General features: G+C 41.6%; 1 protein-coding gene across 1 annotated transcript in view; it reads left to right on the top strand.

Annotated features, from left to right (window-relative positions):
- The first annotated feature begins 5,412 nt into the window (after positions 1–5,412).
- Positions 5,413–12,556, top strand: part of LOC114684077 (pyroglutamylated RF-amide peptide receptor) — a 48,744-nt gene continuing 41,600 nt past the window's right edge. Inside the window, exon 1 of the mRNA XM_028858512.2 lies at positions 5,413–5,840. Within this exon, the coding sequence (XP_028714345.1) occupies positions 5,501–5,840 (340 nt within the window). The 5' untranslated portion in view covers positions 5,413–5,500. The remainder of the gene's footprint in view (positions 5,841–12,556) is intronic.

The raw sequence follows: 12,556 nt of genomic DNA, 5'->3' as shown, positions 1-12,556 counted from the left end.
CAGACATGGTGCTGGAAAAGTAGCTGAGTTTTACATCCTGACCCTGGCGGGGGGGGGGGGGGGGGGCAGGCTGACTTCAGCATGGGCTTTTGAAAGTTCAAAACCCACCCCCCAGTGACATGCTTTCTCCAACAAGGCCGCACCTCCTAATCTTTCTAATCCTTTCAAAGTGTTCCTTTCCCTGGTGACTAAACATTCAATCATATGAGCCTATGAGGGCAATTCTCATTCAAAACACCAGAAGTCCACATCTTCAAAAGGCACCAACTCAATTATAATATCATTTTTAGTGTAGTTTTAACCATGCCTTCCATGGGCTGTCCAAAACTGTCATGGCAGAAAGTACTCTGAGAGGGAGATCTGTTGCTAGAGTTTTCCTGCCTTGCCCACAGTCAGGACAAATCTTTGTCACCCGCCAGTCCCATAGCCGCTCAGACCCAACCAAGTAAACACAGAGACTTATATTGCTTACAAACTGTATGGCCATGGCAGGCTTCTTGCTAACTGTGCTTATAGCTTAAATTAGTCCATTTCCATAAATCTATACCTTGCCACGTGGCTGGTGGCTTACCGGCATCTTCACATGCTGCTGGTCATGGCGGCGGCTGGCAGTCAGTCCTTCTGCCTTCCTGTCCTTTTATTTCTCCTCTCTGTTAGTCCCGCCTATCCTTCCTGCCTAGCCACAGCCGATCAGGTTTTATTTATTGATCAATCAGAACAACTTGACATACAGACCATCCCCCAGCACAGCCAAGTGCAGACCATCTCAGACACCTGCACTCAGGCCCATGGTCCTAATCATCCTCTATGCGGACCTGCTGGGTAACGCCACAAAGAACCCAAGAAGGGCTCCCACAGGACATACAGAACATCCCACAGCAGAGATCTATTCCACCATGACCTGGGAGACACTAAAAGTCCCCTTACCCCGTGAATAACAACCCATCTTATGAATATTAATAAAAACATTTACAAAAACACAAAATCATACTATCTTGCTCCTATCCACCCTTGAGTCAGCTTATTCCAAGCCCTCTGGAGTGTACTGCTGTTTTGCTAAATAAACTTCTGTTCAACTGTCAGTATCTCCTAGATTAAGTCTTTCCTTCAAGCAGACAAGAAGAAGGAAAATCCATAGTCTTACAACAAAGATCCCAGAGGAAAGAAGTGAGGCAGGATTAAAGCCATGTATGAAGAAATAAAGATTTTAAATTTTCCCAGGTATGGTAAATGACAAGCTTGAGAATTCAAGATGCTTGGGAAGTGTCAAAAGATGAGCCAAACATTTGCTATAATGTGAAAAAAAATCAAAAGTAACAACAAAAAAAAGTTTTGATATAACAGTAAGAGAGAAATGGCACCTTATGCATCTAGGAAGAAACTATTTGAATGGTGATAGATTTCACTTTAGAGATCATGGAAGACAAGATAAATTTGTGGTTATTTTTCAAGATTTGGAAAAGTAAATAACTAAAAACAAACAACAAAAACCAACAAATCTTTCAGAATTTTATATCCACTGAAAATGTTCTTCAGTGATAAAAGGGAAATCAAGACATTGCCTGGTAAAGGAAAAAAAAAAAGATTTTGTTGGCTGCATCTCAAAGAGGATGCCCTATAAAATCAGAAAGAATTATCAGAAAAGGAATTATCAGGAAGGAGCATCAGTAAAAAGAAAGAACAGGAGAGAATAATACATGAGTAAACACACTAGATTTTCCTCCTGCCATTCCTGAATTTTTTTTTTTTTTTTTTTATTTTTTATTTTTTATTTTATTTTTTTTTTTTTTTTTTTTTTTGGTTTTTCGAGACAGGGTTTCTCTGTGTAGCTTTGCGCCTTTCCTGGGACTCACTTGGTAGCCCAGGCTGGCCTCGAACTCACAGAGATCCGCCTGCCTCTGCCTCCCGAGTGCTGGGATTAAAGGCGTGCGCCACCTCCTGAATTATTTTTAACAGTTGAAGATAAAGTTAAAACAATGACCAGTATTATTCTAAACGCAGAGGCAGTATTTAAGATAATACATTTAGACAAGATTAAGGGGACATAAATAGAGGTAAGATAACTACACTTGACTCAAGGTGGTAAATATTGGCACCAGTAGACTGTGGTAAGTTATCTTCAGATAATGAAATACCTAGAGAACTCAGCCCTAAAGGTATGTAAAGAAACACACAAAATAAATAAACTACTAAATATAAACCTAAATGAGTTGTGAAAATGTTTATTTAACTCAAAGGAAGATGGGGAAAAGAAATTAGATAAATTAATAACAAAACAAAGAAAAAACAATGTATATACTGAAATCCTAATTTATCAGCAATTACATTAAATGTAAATATATTATCAAAAGACAGAGATTCACAGGCTAGAGCAAAAATAAATAAAATAATCATGATCCAAAGGTATGCTGTATATCAGAAACTCAATTTATTTGTTTGTTTGTTTGCTTGTTTTTACATCCCAACCACATTTTCTCTCCTCGCCTCCCTCCTCCCAGTCCCTGCCCCTACCTTCCCTAAAAAACAAACAAACAAACAAAAACAAAAAAAAAACCTACCATCAAACATTTAAAATGTACTTCTCTTACTTCCACACTTGATTCTGAGTATGTATACACTTTATATTTTAAAATGCAACTTTTGTTTCAAAAAAAAAAAAAAGAAAGAAAGAAACTTAAAACCATAGTGATAATTTATGTTCAAAGTAAAAGGGTGGGAAAGCCATGCCAGGAAAACACTACACAAAAGAAGTCAGGATACTTACATCATTATTTGGAGAGTGACCCTTAAAACAAGTCAATCATTGGCACAGAGAGAGGCAGCACACAATGATGACTACATGCCACTTCAACATGTGTATTCATAAGGCAAAAATCTATAGGATATGTGGAGCAAATGCCAACTGAATTTAAAGTAGATCTCCAAGTACAGGTGAATACCCCAATATTAATGGCAGCTTGGTGAAAATCCAGGAGCCTTTGAAAACACAAAGATAGGTCCTCTAATTTACAGATTTAAGTGCTGAGATTACTTCCACATCTCCAACTCACTTGACCATGCTCATGAGAGGTTTTGGGGAGCGTGAAGAGGATTGTCATTTTAGGTAAAAGAGTATTAAGTGTGCTCAAAATCTTAGCTAGAACAACAAGACAAGAAAAAGAAATAAAAAGGAGGCAAATGAGAAGTTCAAAGGCCAAGTATTGCTTTTTGCAGATGGCAGGATCCTTAAAACAGCCTAATAACTCCACTAGGTAACTCTTAGTCTGATACACACTTTCAGCAAAGTAGCAGGATACAAAACTGACCTACATAAATAGCAGCCTTTCCATACACTAACAATGAACTCGTGAAGATAGAAATTAAGTAGATAAAAAAAAAAATCCAGGGACCAAACCTAAATGGTCATCAATAGATGAATGAATAAGGAAAAAATGTATCCTTGGTTAGAACAAATACAAATCCACAAATGGAGTTTTTCTAGCCATAAAAAGAAAAGAAAATGAAAATGAAAATTCAGGAAAATGAAAAGAACAGGAGATCTTGCTAAACAGAATAATCCAGACTCAGAAGTACTGAATGTTTCCCTCCATACACAGGAGTGTGTGTGTATTTGTGTGTGTGTGTGTGTGTGTGTGTGTGTGTGTTGTGTATGTGTGTTGTGTGAATGTGTGTGTAGGTCATGCTAGTAGAAGGCAGAGGGCAACAGAGATCTTCAGAGTGGGAGAGAGGAAAGAAGCTAATGGAATACATGGGACATGGAGGCAGAAGGGGATCTCTGTGGACTGAGAAAATAAGAGGGAGTGAGGGATGTAGGAAGGCAATGATGGAGGGGAGTGAATTAGAAAAAATACGAAGACAGATGATTATGAAAATTCCATAATGAAACCCATTCTAAATTTATATTATGCTAAATTTAAAAGTTAATCAGAAAACAAAGAACAAAATGAATAACTAGGTATAGACTACAAAAGTCAAAGCAAAATCAATGCAATCAAAATTTAAAGTTTCATTCTGGGAAAGATACTGGTAAGAAAATAGTTAAGCCACAAACTATAAGAAAATATTTGCAAACCACGTTCTTAAAGAAGACCTTGAATCTAGAATCTAAATGAGCCCCCAAACGCATATAAAGTAAATAGTTCAACTAGAAAACAGGCAAATCATGTGCAAACATTTCACTGGAGGAGATAGTAGTACAAGAGAACTCGGTGTCACTGGGCCCTTGGAAAGTGCAAATGACCCCACTGACATCACTACACATCTACTGGCACAACTACAATGTTAACTATACACATTGATGGGGTTGAGGAGACCGCTGTGTGGGTAAGAGAGCTTGCTGCGCGATCATGAGGACCGGAGTTTAAAACTACAGCATCTACATAAGCAACTGGGCATGCCTGGGTCCAACACCCAACCCCCATGCTGTGGTTGCAGATATAATCACCCCTCCTTGGGATCCCAAGAGCTTGATTGCCAGTCAGCCTACCCAGCACAGCAACCTTAGGGGTCAGCGAGAGACCCTGTCTCAAGTCATTAAGTCAAAGAGTGATAAAGAAACCCATTACTTTTGCTTTGGCCTCCTCATACATGCATGGTCATGTGCAGGAACCACACACACACACACACACACACACACACACACACACACACGCACGCACTTAAATAAATAGTAAATACCAACAAAACCAAAGGCTGGCAAGGATGTGAGTAAAATTCAAGCTCACTCATTGTCAGTAGAAATGTGAAGTGGAACTAAACCTTTGGGAAATACCTCGGGGGTCTGCTTACAAATTAAATATACAAGTCATGCATAGCAGTTTCTTAGGTAACCTAACAAAACCTGAAATGACCGAAATACCCAGCAAATTGGCCAATCGCTAAATAAACAGGTAGGGGTCAGTAGAGTGTGACTTTGGAACACACACACACACACACACACACACACACACACACACACACACGCAAGTTCCTGAATCTGTGTTGCTGAATATTAAGACACAGTGGCGTTAAGTGGAGTGAAGGATATCAGGGACCACTCCGCTATCATTGCAACTTCCTCTTGCATAATCTGTTTTCGTTGCTTTGGGTAGATGTGGCTCACCTTAGTTCTCATGAGGAGACTCGATGAGAAGTGGAAAATTCAAGTCTCCACTTTCAATCTAACAAGACCAAGAGCTAAGAGGATCTGACAGCAGCAGGTGGATGGAGGGCTCCGCCCACCCTCTCCAGCCCCAAGCGGCTCTGAAGATGTAACGCTGACTACGCTGACTAGGAGCTACTCAGTGCCCAGAGACGGCAGAGTCAGGGGCACCCGGCTCAGACCTTCCCGCGGATCGCAGAACTTTTGTGAACTTCAAACCCTCGTGGGCGAGATCGCCTGGCCCCGCCTCCTGCACCCGCTGGTATGTTATGTCTGGGCACCGCCTCACTCCTCCTAAGCTCTGCTCTGCCAACGGAGATTTAGACTTGGATCAGCCCGAGCAGGCAGCGCAGGCTCAGCATGCAGGCGCTCAACATCACCGTGGAGCAGTTCTCCCAGCTGCTGAGTGCGCACAACCTGACTCGGGAGCAGTTCATTCACCGCTATGGTCTGCAGCCACTGGTCTACACTCCTGAGCTGCCCGCGCGCGCTAAACTGGCCTTTGCGCTGACGGGAGCACTCATTTTTGCCCTGGCGCTCTTTGGCAACTCTCTGGTGGTCTACGTGGTGACCCGCAGCAAGGCCATGCGCACCGTCACCAACATCTTCATCTGCTCCCTGGCGCTCAGTGATCTGCTCATCGCCTTCTTCTGCATCCCGGTCACGATACTCCAGAACATCTCCGACAAGTGGCTGGGTGGTAAGACAGTGATTACACGTGCGCACGCGCGGACACCCACACACACAAACACACACACCCCACTACATTCACACTTCTGATCTCCTTATATTTCTCTGTCACATTGAATCCTATGCCCTTCTTGGAGACAAAAGGTGGGGGTAGGAGGTTGTTTTATGGTTCAATCCAGACATCGGTTGAAGTGAGAGGAGCAGTTCAGGAAAACTGTGCATCCACTTATTTCAACCATTTTCCATAATTACAAGGTGAGAGTTCCTCTATTTTTTAAGGGAAAAAAAACGTGAAAAATCTCTTCTCTTTCTCCAACTTCCAAATTTGCCTACCAGCTAGCTGCATGTGAGGCTTCCAGATAAGTTCCGGTATGTGCTAGTTAATATATGATCTGTAACATTTTTAAAACAAATACTATTTTCAGTTAAAAATACCCTTAACACGTCCTTTGTAGAAATTGTACTGGCAGAGTCTTGTAGGGAGGACCATAGAAAGCACACCCGACCCCACACACTCACACTTCTAACAGGGAGATGAGATCCCCTCCTTAGGAGAGGGGCAGAAACACAAAGAACCTGGCGAGTGGGGCCTGATATTGGAACAGTGTGTAGACATAAAAAAATAAGGAAGTAGACTCTCCAGTCTTCCACAGATACACAGCGGTGTCCGTGGATTACATCTGCATTTGTATGCTGTGCTCACAGCTGCGGTGTTGCCCCTCGGGAGGGTGTGCTGCCTCTACCCATTCTCCTAAATCAGTGTGTTCTTGCCACCACATAAGAATCCCTAGAAAGTGACTTTAAGTAAGAGAGGAGGCTCATTATGCCCCGGCACCCTGCCATTTCCGTCTTTGGCTGTTGTCTTCCTATGGTGTTTTTTACCCCACCGTTGCCCACTGGAGATCTACTTATTTCTTCGCCATTGCTGTTTTCCACTAATGTGTACGGTGTTTATTTCAGCGGGTGGGAATGCTAAGTTGTTGGCTCTCATCTCATCTCACGCGTTTCTAAAATATCATTAACTATTGAACACACAGCATTGACTTGCCGGTGATGATGTAGAAGGGAGTAAATTGGTCCACAGACCAGACACTTTCTCACACTGTCTAGTGAAATTATCGTGTTTGGACATTTAAGATTTACCTCTAAAACTAGATTCAACAAATTCCTGAGGGGATTCTGGATCCTTGCACAGGACTTCTGGAGTTACCACTTCTAAGTGTTTGAACACAGATTTAGAAAGCAATCACACTCCACTTGAAGAGGAACATAAGCAATGTGGGATCATTTAATAGTAGTCTAAAGAAGAGATTGCCCCTGAGCTCTACTACATGTTAACTGGGCCTGTCGGAGCTGCAGTTTTTCAACAGAGTATTGAGGAGGAGAGAACTTTGCAAGTGGAGTAGAGCAGATCCTTAGCCCGCAGCCAGAGTGAGGTGTGGTTCCCATGGTGGGCCCTGTGCAGAGGACATTGGGAGGAACAACCATGGTTAACCTCGTGCTTCTGTTTCCTTTGCTTTCGACTTTATGGGAGACATTTCACTTTAGCTTCTAAACACTGAAGAGTGTGCTACACATTTGTGTTGTAAGGTTAGTATGAGAAAACATAAAAGTGCTTTGAAAAAACTGGTTCCATTAGGTATGGTTACATACCTGTAATCTAGCACGTAGGGAGGCAGTGGCAGGATTGCAAGTTTTTGGCAAGCCTGGGCTACGTAGTGAGTTTACAAAAGGAGAGCCTAGATCACAAAAACAAAGCGTGCGCACACGCACGCGCGCGCACACACACACACACACACATACAGAGAGAGAGAGAGAGAGAGAGAGAGAGAGAGAGAGAGAGAGAGAGAAATCATGCTGTGAAAGTATATGATTAATTCTATTAAGAATTGCTTACATTTATACAGGACTAGATAAATAATGGTCTATAAATTGAGTATACAACAGCAAAATTACAGTTCAGATGAGAAGAAAAAGCCTGAAAAAGACCCACAGACAGGTACGGAGTGAATTAACTTGCATGCTATAGATAGGATAATAATTGCAGAACTGCCGTGACACATCATCAAAGGAGCGTTCACAAGAATGTAAAAGATGAAAATTAATTCATAAGTTACTTGACAAATCTATTGAAAAATCTCCTATATGACAAAGTATCATCTTGAGAATACAAAAGTAAATAAAACCTGTGGTCCTTTTGGGGTCTCAGAGAACACAAGAGGCCCCAGAGCAAACAAAATTAAAATGTAATAGATGAAGATCCATCTGTTGTTGGAACACACCCCAAGGAAGGAGTGTTTAAACAGATAAGGATGTCTGGGAGCACTCTGTAGTTTGGAGAGGGAAAAAAATGCTGTATTTTAAGAAGGCTGAATAAGGCATTTCAAGAAAATATATCAAATGGAGAATGGTGGGAAGATATAGAAAAATAAGTCACTGAAACTGGAGAAGTAAATGTGTAAAGGCCAAAAATATGAAGACCTGTCATAGGGGGTGGTAGGAAATGCAAAGCATCCACGTGGAGCTCACCAGGAGGGAATGATGGCAAAAAGAAGCTGCTTCCGGAAGGGCAGGGTGGCTGCCTGGTATTGTCACATCCTCTTCAGTTGTAACTGTTATGTCTGCCTTCCCAGAGAGGCTGCAAATACAGATTTTATGACTTTGACATGTAACGCAAATTAAAAAGAAAAACGATCATGAATAATTCACACTTCTGATGAGTTTTCTAATGAGCCACTCTCTCAAACATTGCAGACAGGAGTGGATGAGCAACCGCTTTTCCTTTCAGTCCACTATTTCCCTTGAGAGGGACCAACAGCCCCCACTGAGTCAACACATGCATTCTAACAAGATCCCCAGATGATGAATAATGCAGGTTAAAGTCTGATAAACAATGGTTCTCAGACTCATCAGCACAGAAAATCTCCCAAAGGGCTCTTGGAGATTACCTTAGCCAGCCTGGAGTCCAGTGACAGGGCTCTCTAGAACTAGGGGCCAGCTGGAACTGCCCGGTAGAGCCCAGGGTCCTCGATCTCATCCAGGGCGTGCTTCAAGGATGTCATGTTACTGTTTTTTTTAATATATTTTATTTTATTTTTATGCGCATTTGTGTTTTTGCCATGGGTGTGGGGATCCCCTGAAACTGGAGTTATAGACAGGTGTGAGCTGCCATGTGGGTGCTGGGAATTGAACTCAGGTCCTCTGGAAGAAAGAGCCAGCGCTCTTGACCCCTGAGCCATCTCTCCAGTTTTTAATCAGTCCTAGAGGGCACACCACAGAAATCACTAGCTACAACTGAACACTGAACAGCTCAGTCTGTCTTTCCAGAACACCACAAAGCAAAGACATTGAGTTTCTTTCTTTTTTTTCTGATGTCTTAGTTACTGTTCTGTTGCTGTGATAAAACCTAGTGACCAAGGCAACTTATAAAAGAAAGCATTTAACTTGGATTTTAGCTCCAGAGAGTTTGAGTCCATGATGGTGGAGTGAAGGAAGAGCTGAGAGCTTACATGTTGAGACACAGCCATAAGGCAGAGAATACACAGGGGATCCCACAAGTCTCATGAAACCTCAGAGCCCTCCCTCAGTGACACACCTCCTCCAATAAGGCCACACCTCCCAATCCTTCTCAAACAGTTCCACCAACTGAGGAGTAAGTACTCCAACACATGAGTCTATGGGGCCATTGTTATTTAGGCCACCATATTTCATAAAAGACAGGTAAGAAGATAATATCTACAGACACTGAGTTTATTTATCCAACTACATTCCAGTCAGGAGATCCACTACACTGTAGCATCTACCAGTTGCCCAGCAGAAGGCAAGCTGATGTGCAAACTCTTTATCTATCTTCCTTGATGCCTCAGTTACTTTTCTCTTGCTGTGAAGAGACACCATGGTTGAGGAAACTTGTTAAAAAATAACATTTATTTGGGGCCTTGATTAAAGTTTCAGAGGGAGTCCATAACCATCATGGTGGGGACCATGGCAGCAGGCAGACAGGCATGGTGCTGGAGCAGTAGCTGAGAGATTACATCTGATCCACAAGTCCAAGGCAGGAGGGCCACAGGCATGGGTTTTTGAAGTCTCAAGCCCCAACTCCAGTGTCACACCTGCTCCAATAAGGCCACACTTACTAATCCTTCCCAAAACAGTTCCACCAACGAGGGACCAAGCATTCAAATATCTGAGCCTCTGGGGCCGTTCTCACTAAAGCTACAGCACTTGCCCACCACTTGTCAGCTTTCCTTTTCTTTAACATTTTAATTTTTGTTCATTTTTAGTTATCACACAGAATAACAGGTTTCATGTTGACATTTTTACTCATATATAACATTGTAATTTGCTCATACTCACCCCTGATATCTTTTCTGTTCCCTCTCTCCTCCTTGGGCTGGACCCCGTTCTTCCCCCAAATATTCCATGGTCTGTTCTCACGTCTCATTTTATGTGTATTCCACATGGGGAAAACGTGTAGCCTTTTATCTCTTTCCTCCCATTAGCCTTTTCTTCTTGTTCCTTTCCCCTTTCTCGAGATTCCCCCTCGCCCCTTCAGCATCCATTCTAGAGAAAATATGAAATGTTTGTGGATTATTTTGTCTAACATGACCATCTCCAGCCCCACCTACCTTCCTGCAAATAATGATTTTATTCTTCTGTATGGCTGAATTAAACTCCATTGTATGTATGTTTCACATTTTCTTTATGAACTTATCTATTGATGAACAGCAAGGCTGAGTCCATATGTTAGCTATTGTGATTAGTGTAGCATTGAGCAAAGATATGTATATACCTCTGTGGTTTGCTGACTTAAAATCCTTCAGTCATAGGTCTAAGCATAGTTTAGCTGAATCACATAGTAGCTGAATTTTTAGTTTTTTGCTGTCCCTCCATACTGATTTCCATGGTGGCTATATACTGGTTTACATCTTATCAGAAATGTATAATGATTTCTCTTTCCCCACGTCCCTTACCTGGGTTGGGATGGAGTCTCAAAGCACTTTGAATTTACGTTCCCTGATGGTTAAGAGTATGGAGCTTCTCTTTCCCCCAGGTGTTTATTGGTCATTGGTATTTCGGCTTTCCTTTGACTAAACACTCTCTAGGAATTCTTCCAACAGGGGCAGCAGGAGTGGAGGACCTCATTGTGAGCCACATATACTTGTGGCTTTTCTATCTACTGATACAAAGGTGTCACCCACAGCTTTCAGAAAGGGACCTGGAAGCTCTGTCTGTCCTCCCTCTGAATTGAATTGCCCTTTGTTCTCCTTCAGCCATCAAATTTACCTGTCCTTATCCATAGCTCCTTCATTTCACCCTTTCTTCCTCTTTTTAACTTTCCATGGCGTCTGAAAGACTCCTCAGCACAAGATTCCCTGCTTGTGCTGTTTCTACATAATTCAGAGCAACTGATTTTTCTTGGACCAGCAATTAAGATGAATGTTCTCTTCTCCAGTCTCTCTTTTTCTTCATGTTCCTTTTTAAATCTTCTGTCCTTCAGTGTTTCTCAACTCCCTCTCACTTTGCAAAGTTTATTCTTCATTGTTCATTTCTGCATAGAGAGGCAATTAGCAGGACATTCATGATTGATGGACGATTCTGAATCACAATATGAAGACACAGTCTTTCACCTAGCCTAAAGACTGGGCATCATAATATTGTAATACTTTTTATTTTCCTAGTACACCTCAGGAATTTCCATACTGAAAAAATTGATGTGAAATCTTATCAACATCCACTGTTCTCTCATCATATCTTGCCTTCTGCCCAAGGTCTAAACAATGACCAATGGGACTATCATGGTACAATCATGATTGTATTAATCATTTCCTGGATAAGTTTCTGGAGTATTGAGACATCATAGGTGTTGAGAAAGTTGTATCATTTGAAATAGCTAGTTTTGTTTAGATCAAGAAGGGGAAGGAAGTATTTAGCAAAAAGATGGAGAGCACAGGGGGAATTTGTAAGTGTAGAGGGTTCCAGAGCATACCTTGAAAGGATGAAGAGCCTGAGTATAGATGTTCAGAGCCTGATGGGTTTGAGTCAAGGTGTGGTGGGGTCCAAAAGACAATGAGGCTGTCTTGGATGACTAAAATAAGTGGAAATTTAGGGCATAGGAGGATAAAGTCTGAAGATCCAGAAGGAGGTAGAAAACCAGTTCTAATTCTATCCTCCTTTATGACTCTATAACTATAAAGTGAGATGGAGTGTTTAAAGCAATGGTTCTCAACCTTCCTAATGCTGTGACCCTTCAATACTGCTTCTCATGTGTGTGGTGACTCTCGACCACAAAATTATCTTCATTGGTACTTAATAACTGTAATTTTGCTACTGTTATGAATTTTTTCATTTTTATTTATTTATTTTTCTATTATCAGCTTGATACAGTATAAATTCTTATCCTAATAGTGAAGTGTCTCATTGAGGCTTGCCCAGTAACTGAGTAAAACCAAAACTTATTGTAAGCCACAGTCATCCTAGGGTCCCCCCTGCTATATAGCTTCCCTGGTTCTGTTGGATGCAGTCTGATTGTTCTTTGCTTTATATCTAGTATCCACTTATGAGTGAGTACATAACATGTTTGTCCTTCTGGGTTTGGGTTACCTCACTCAGAATGATATTTTCTAGTTCCATCCATTTGCCTGCAAATTTCATGCTGTCATTGTTTTTCTCTGCTGAGTAGTACTCCATTGTGTATATGTGCCTCATTTTCTTAATCCATTCTTC

The sequence above is a fragment of the Peromyscus leucopus genome, chromosome 6 (genome assembly GCF_004664715.2).
Source record: "Peromyscus leucopus breed LL Stock chromosome 6, UCI_PerLeu_2.1, whole genome shotgun sequence".
NCBI classification, from domain to species: Eukaryota; Metazoa; Chordata; class Mammalia; order Rodentia; family Cricetidae; genus Peromyscus; species Peromyscus leucopus.
Note: the sequence above shows the minus strand (reverse complement) of the source record. Positions and strands in the feature narration are given on the sequence as shown.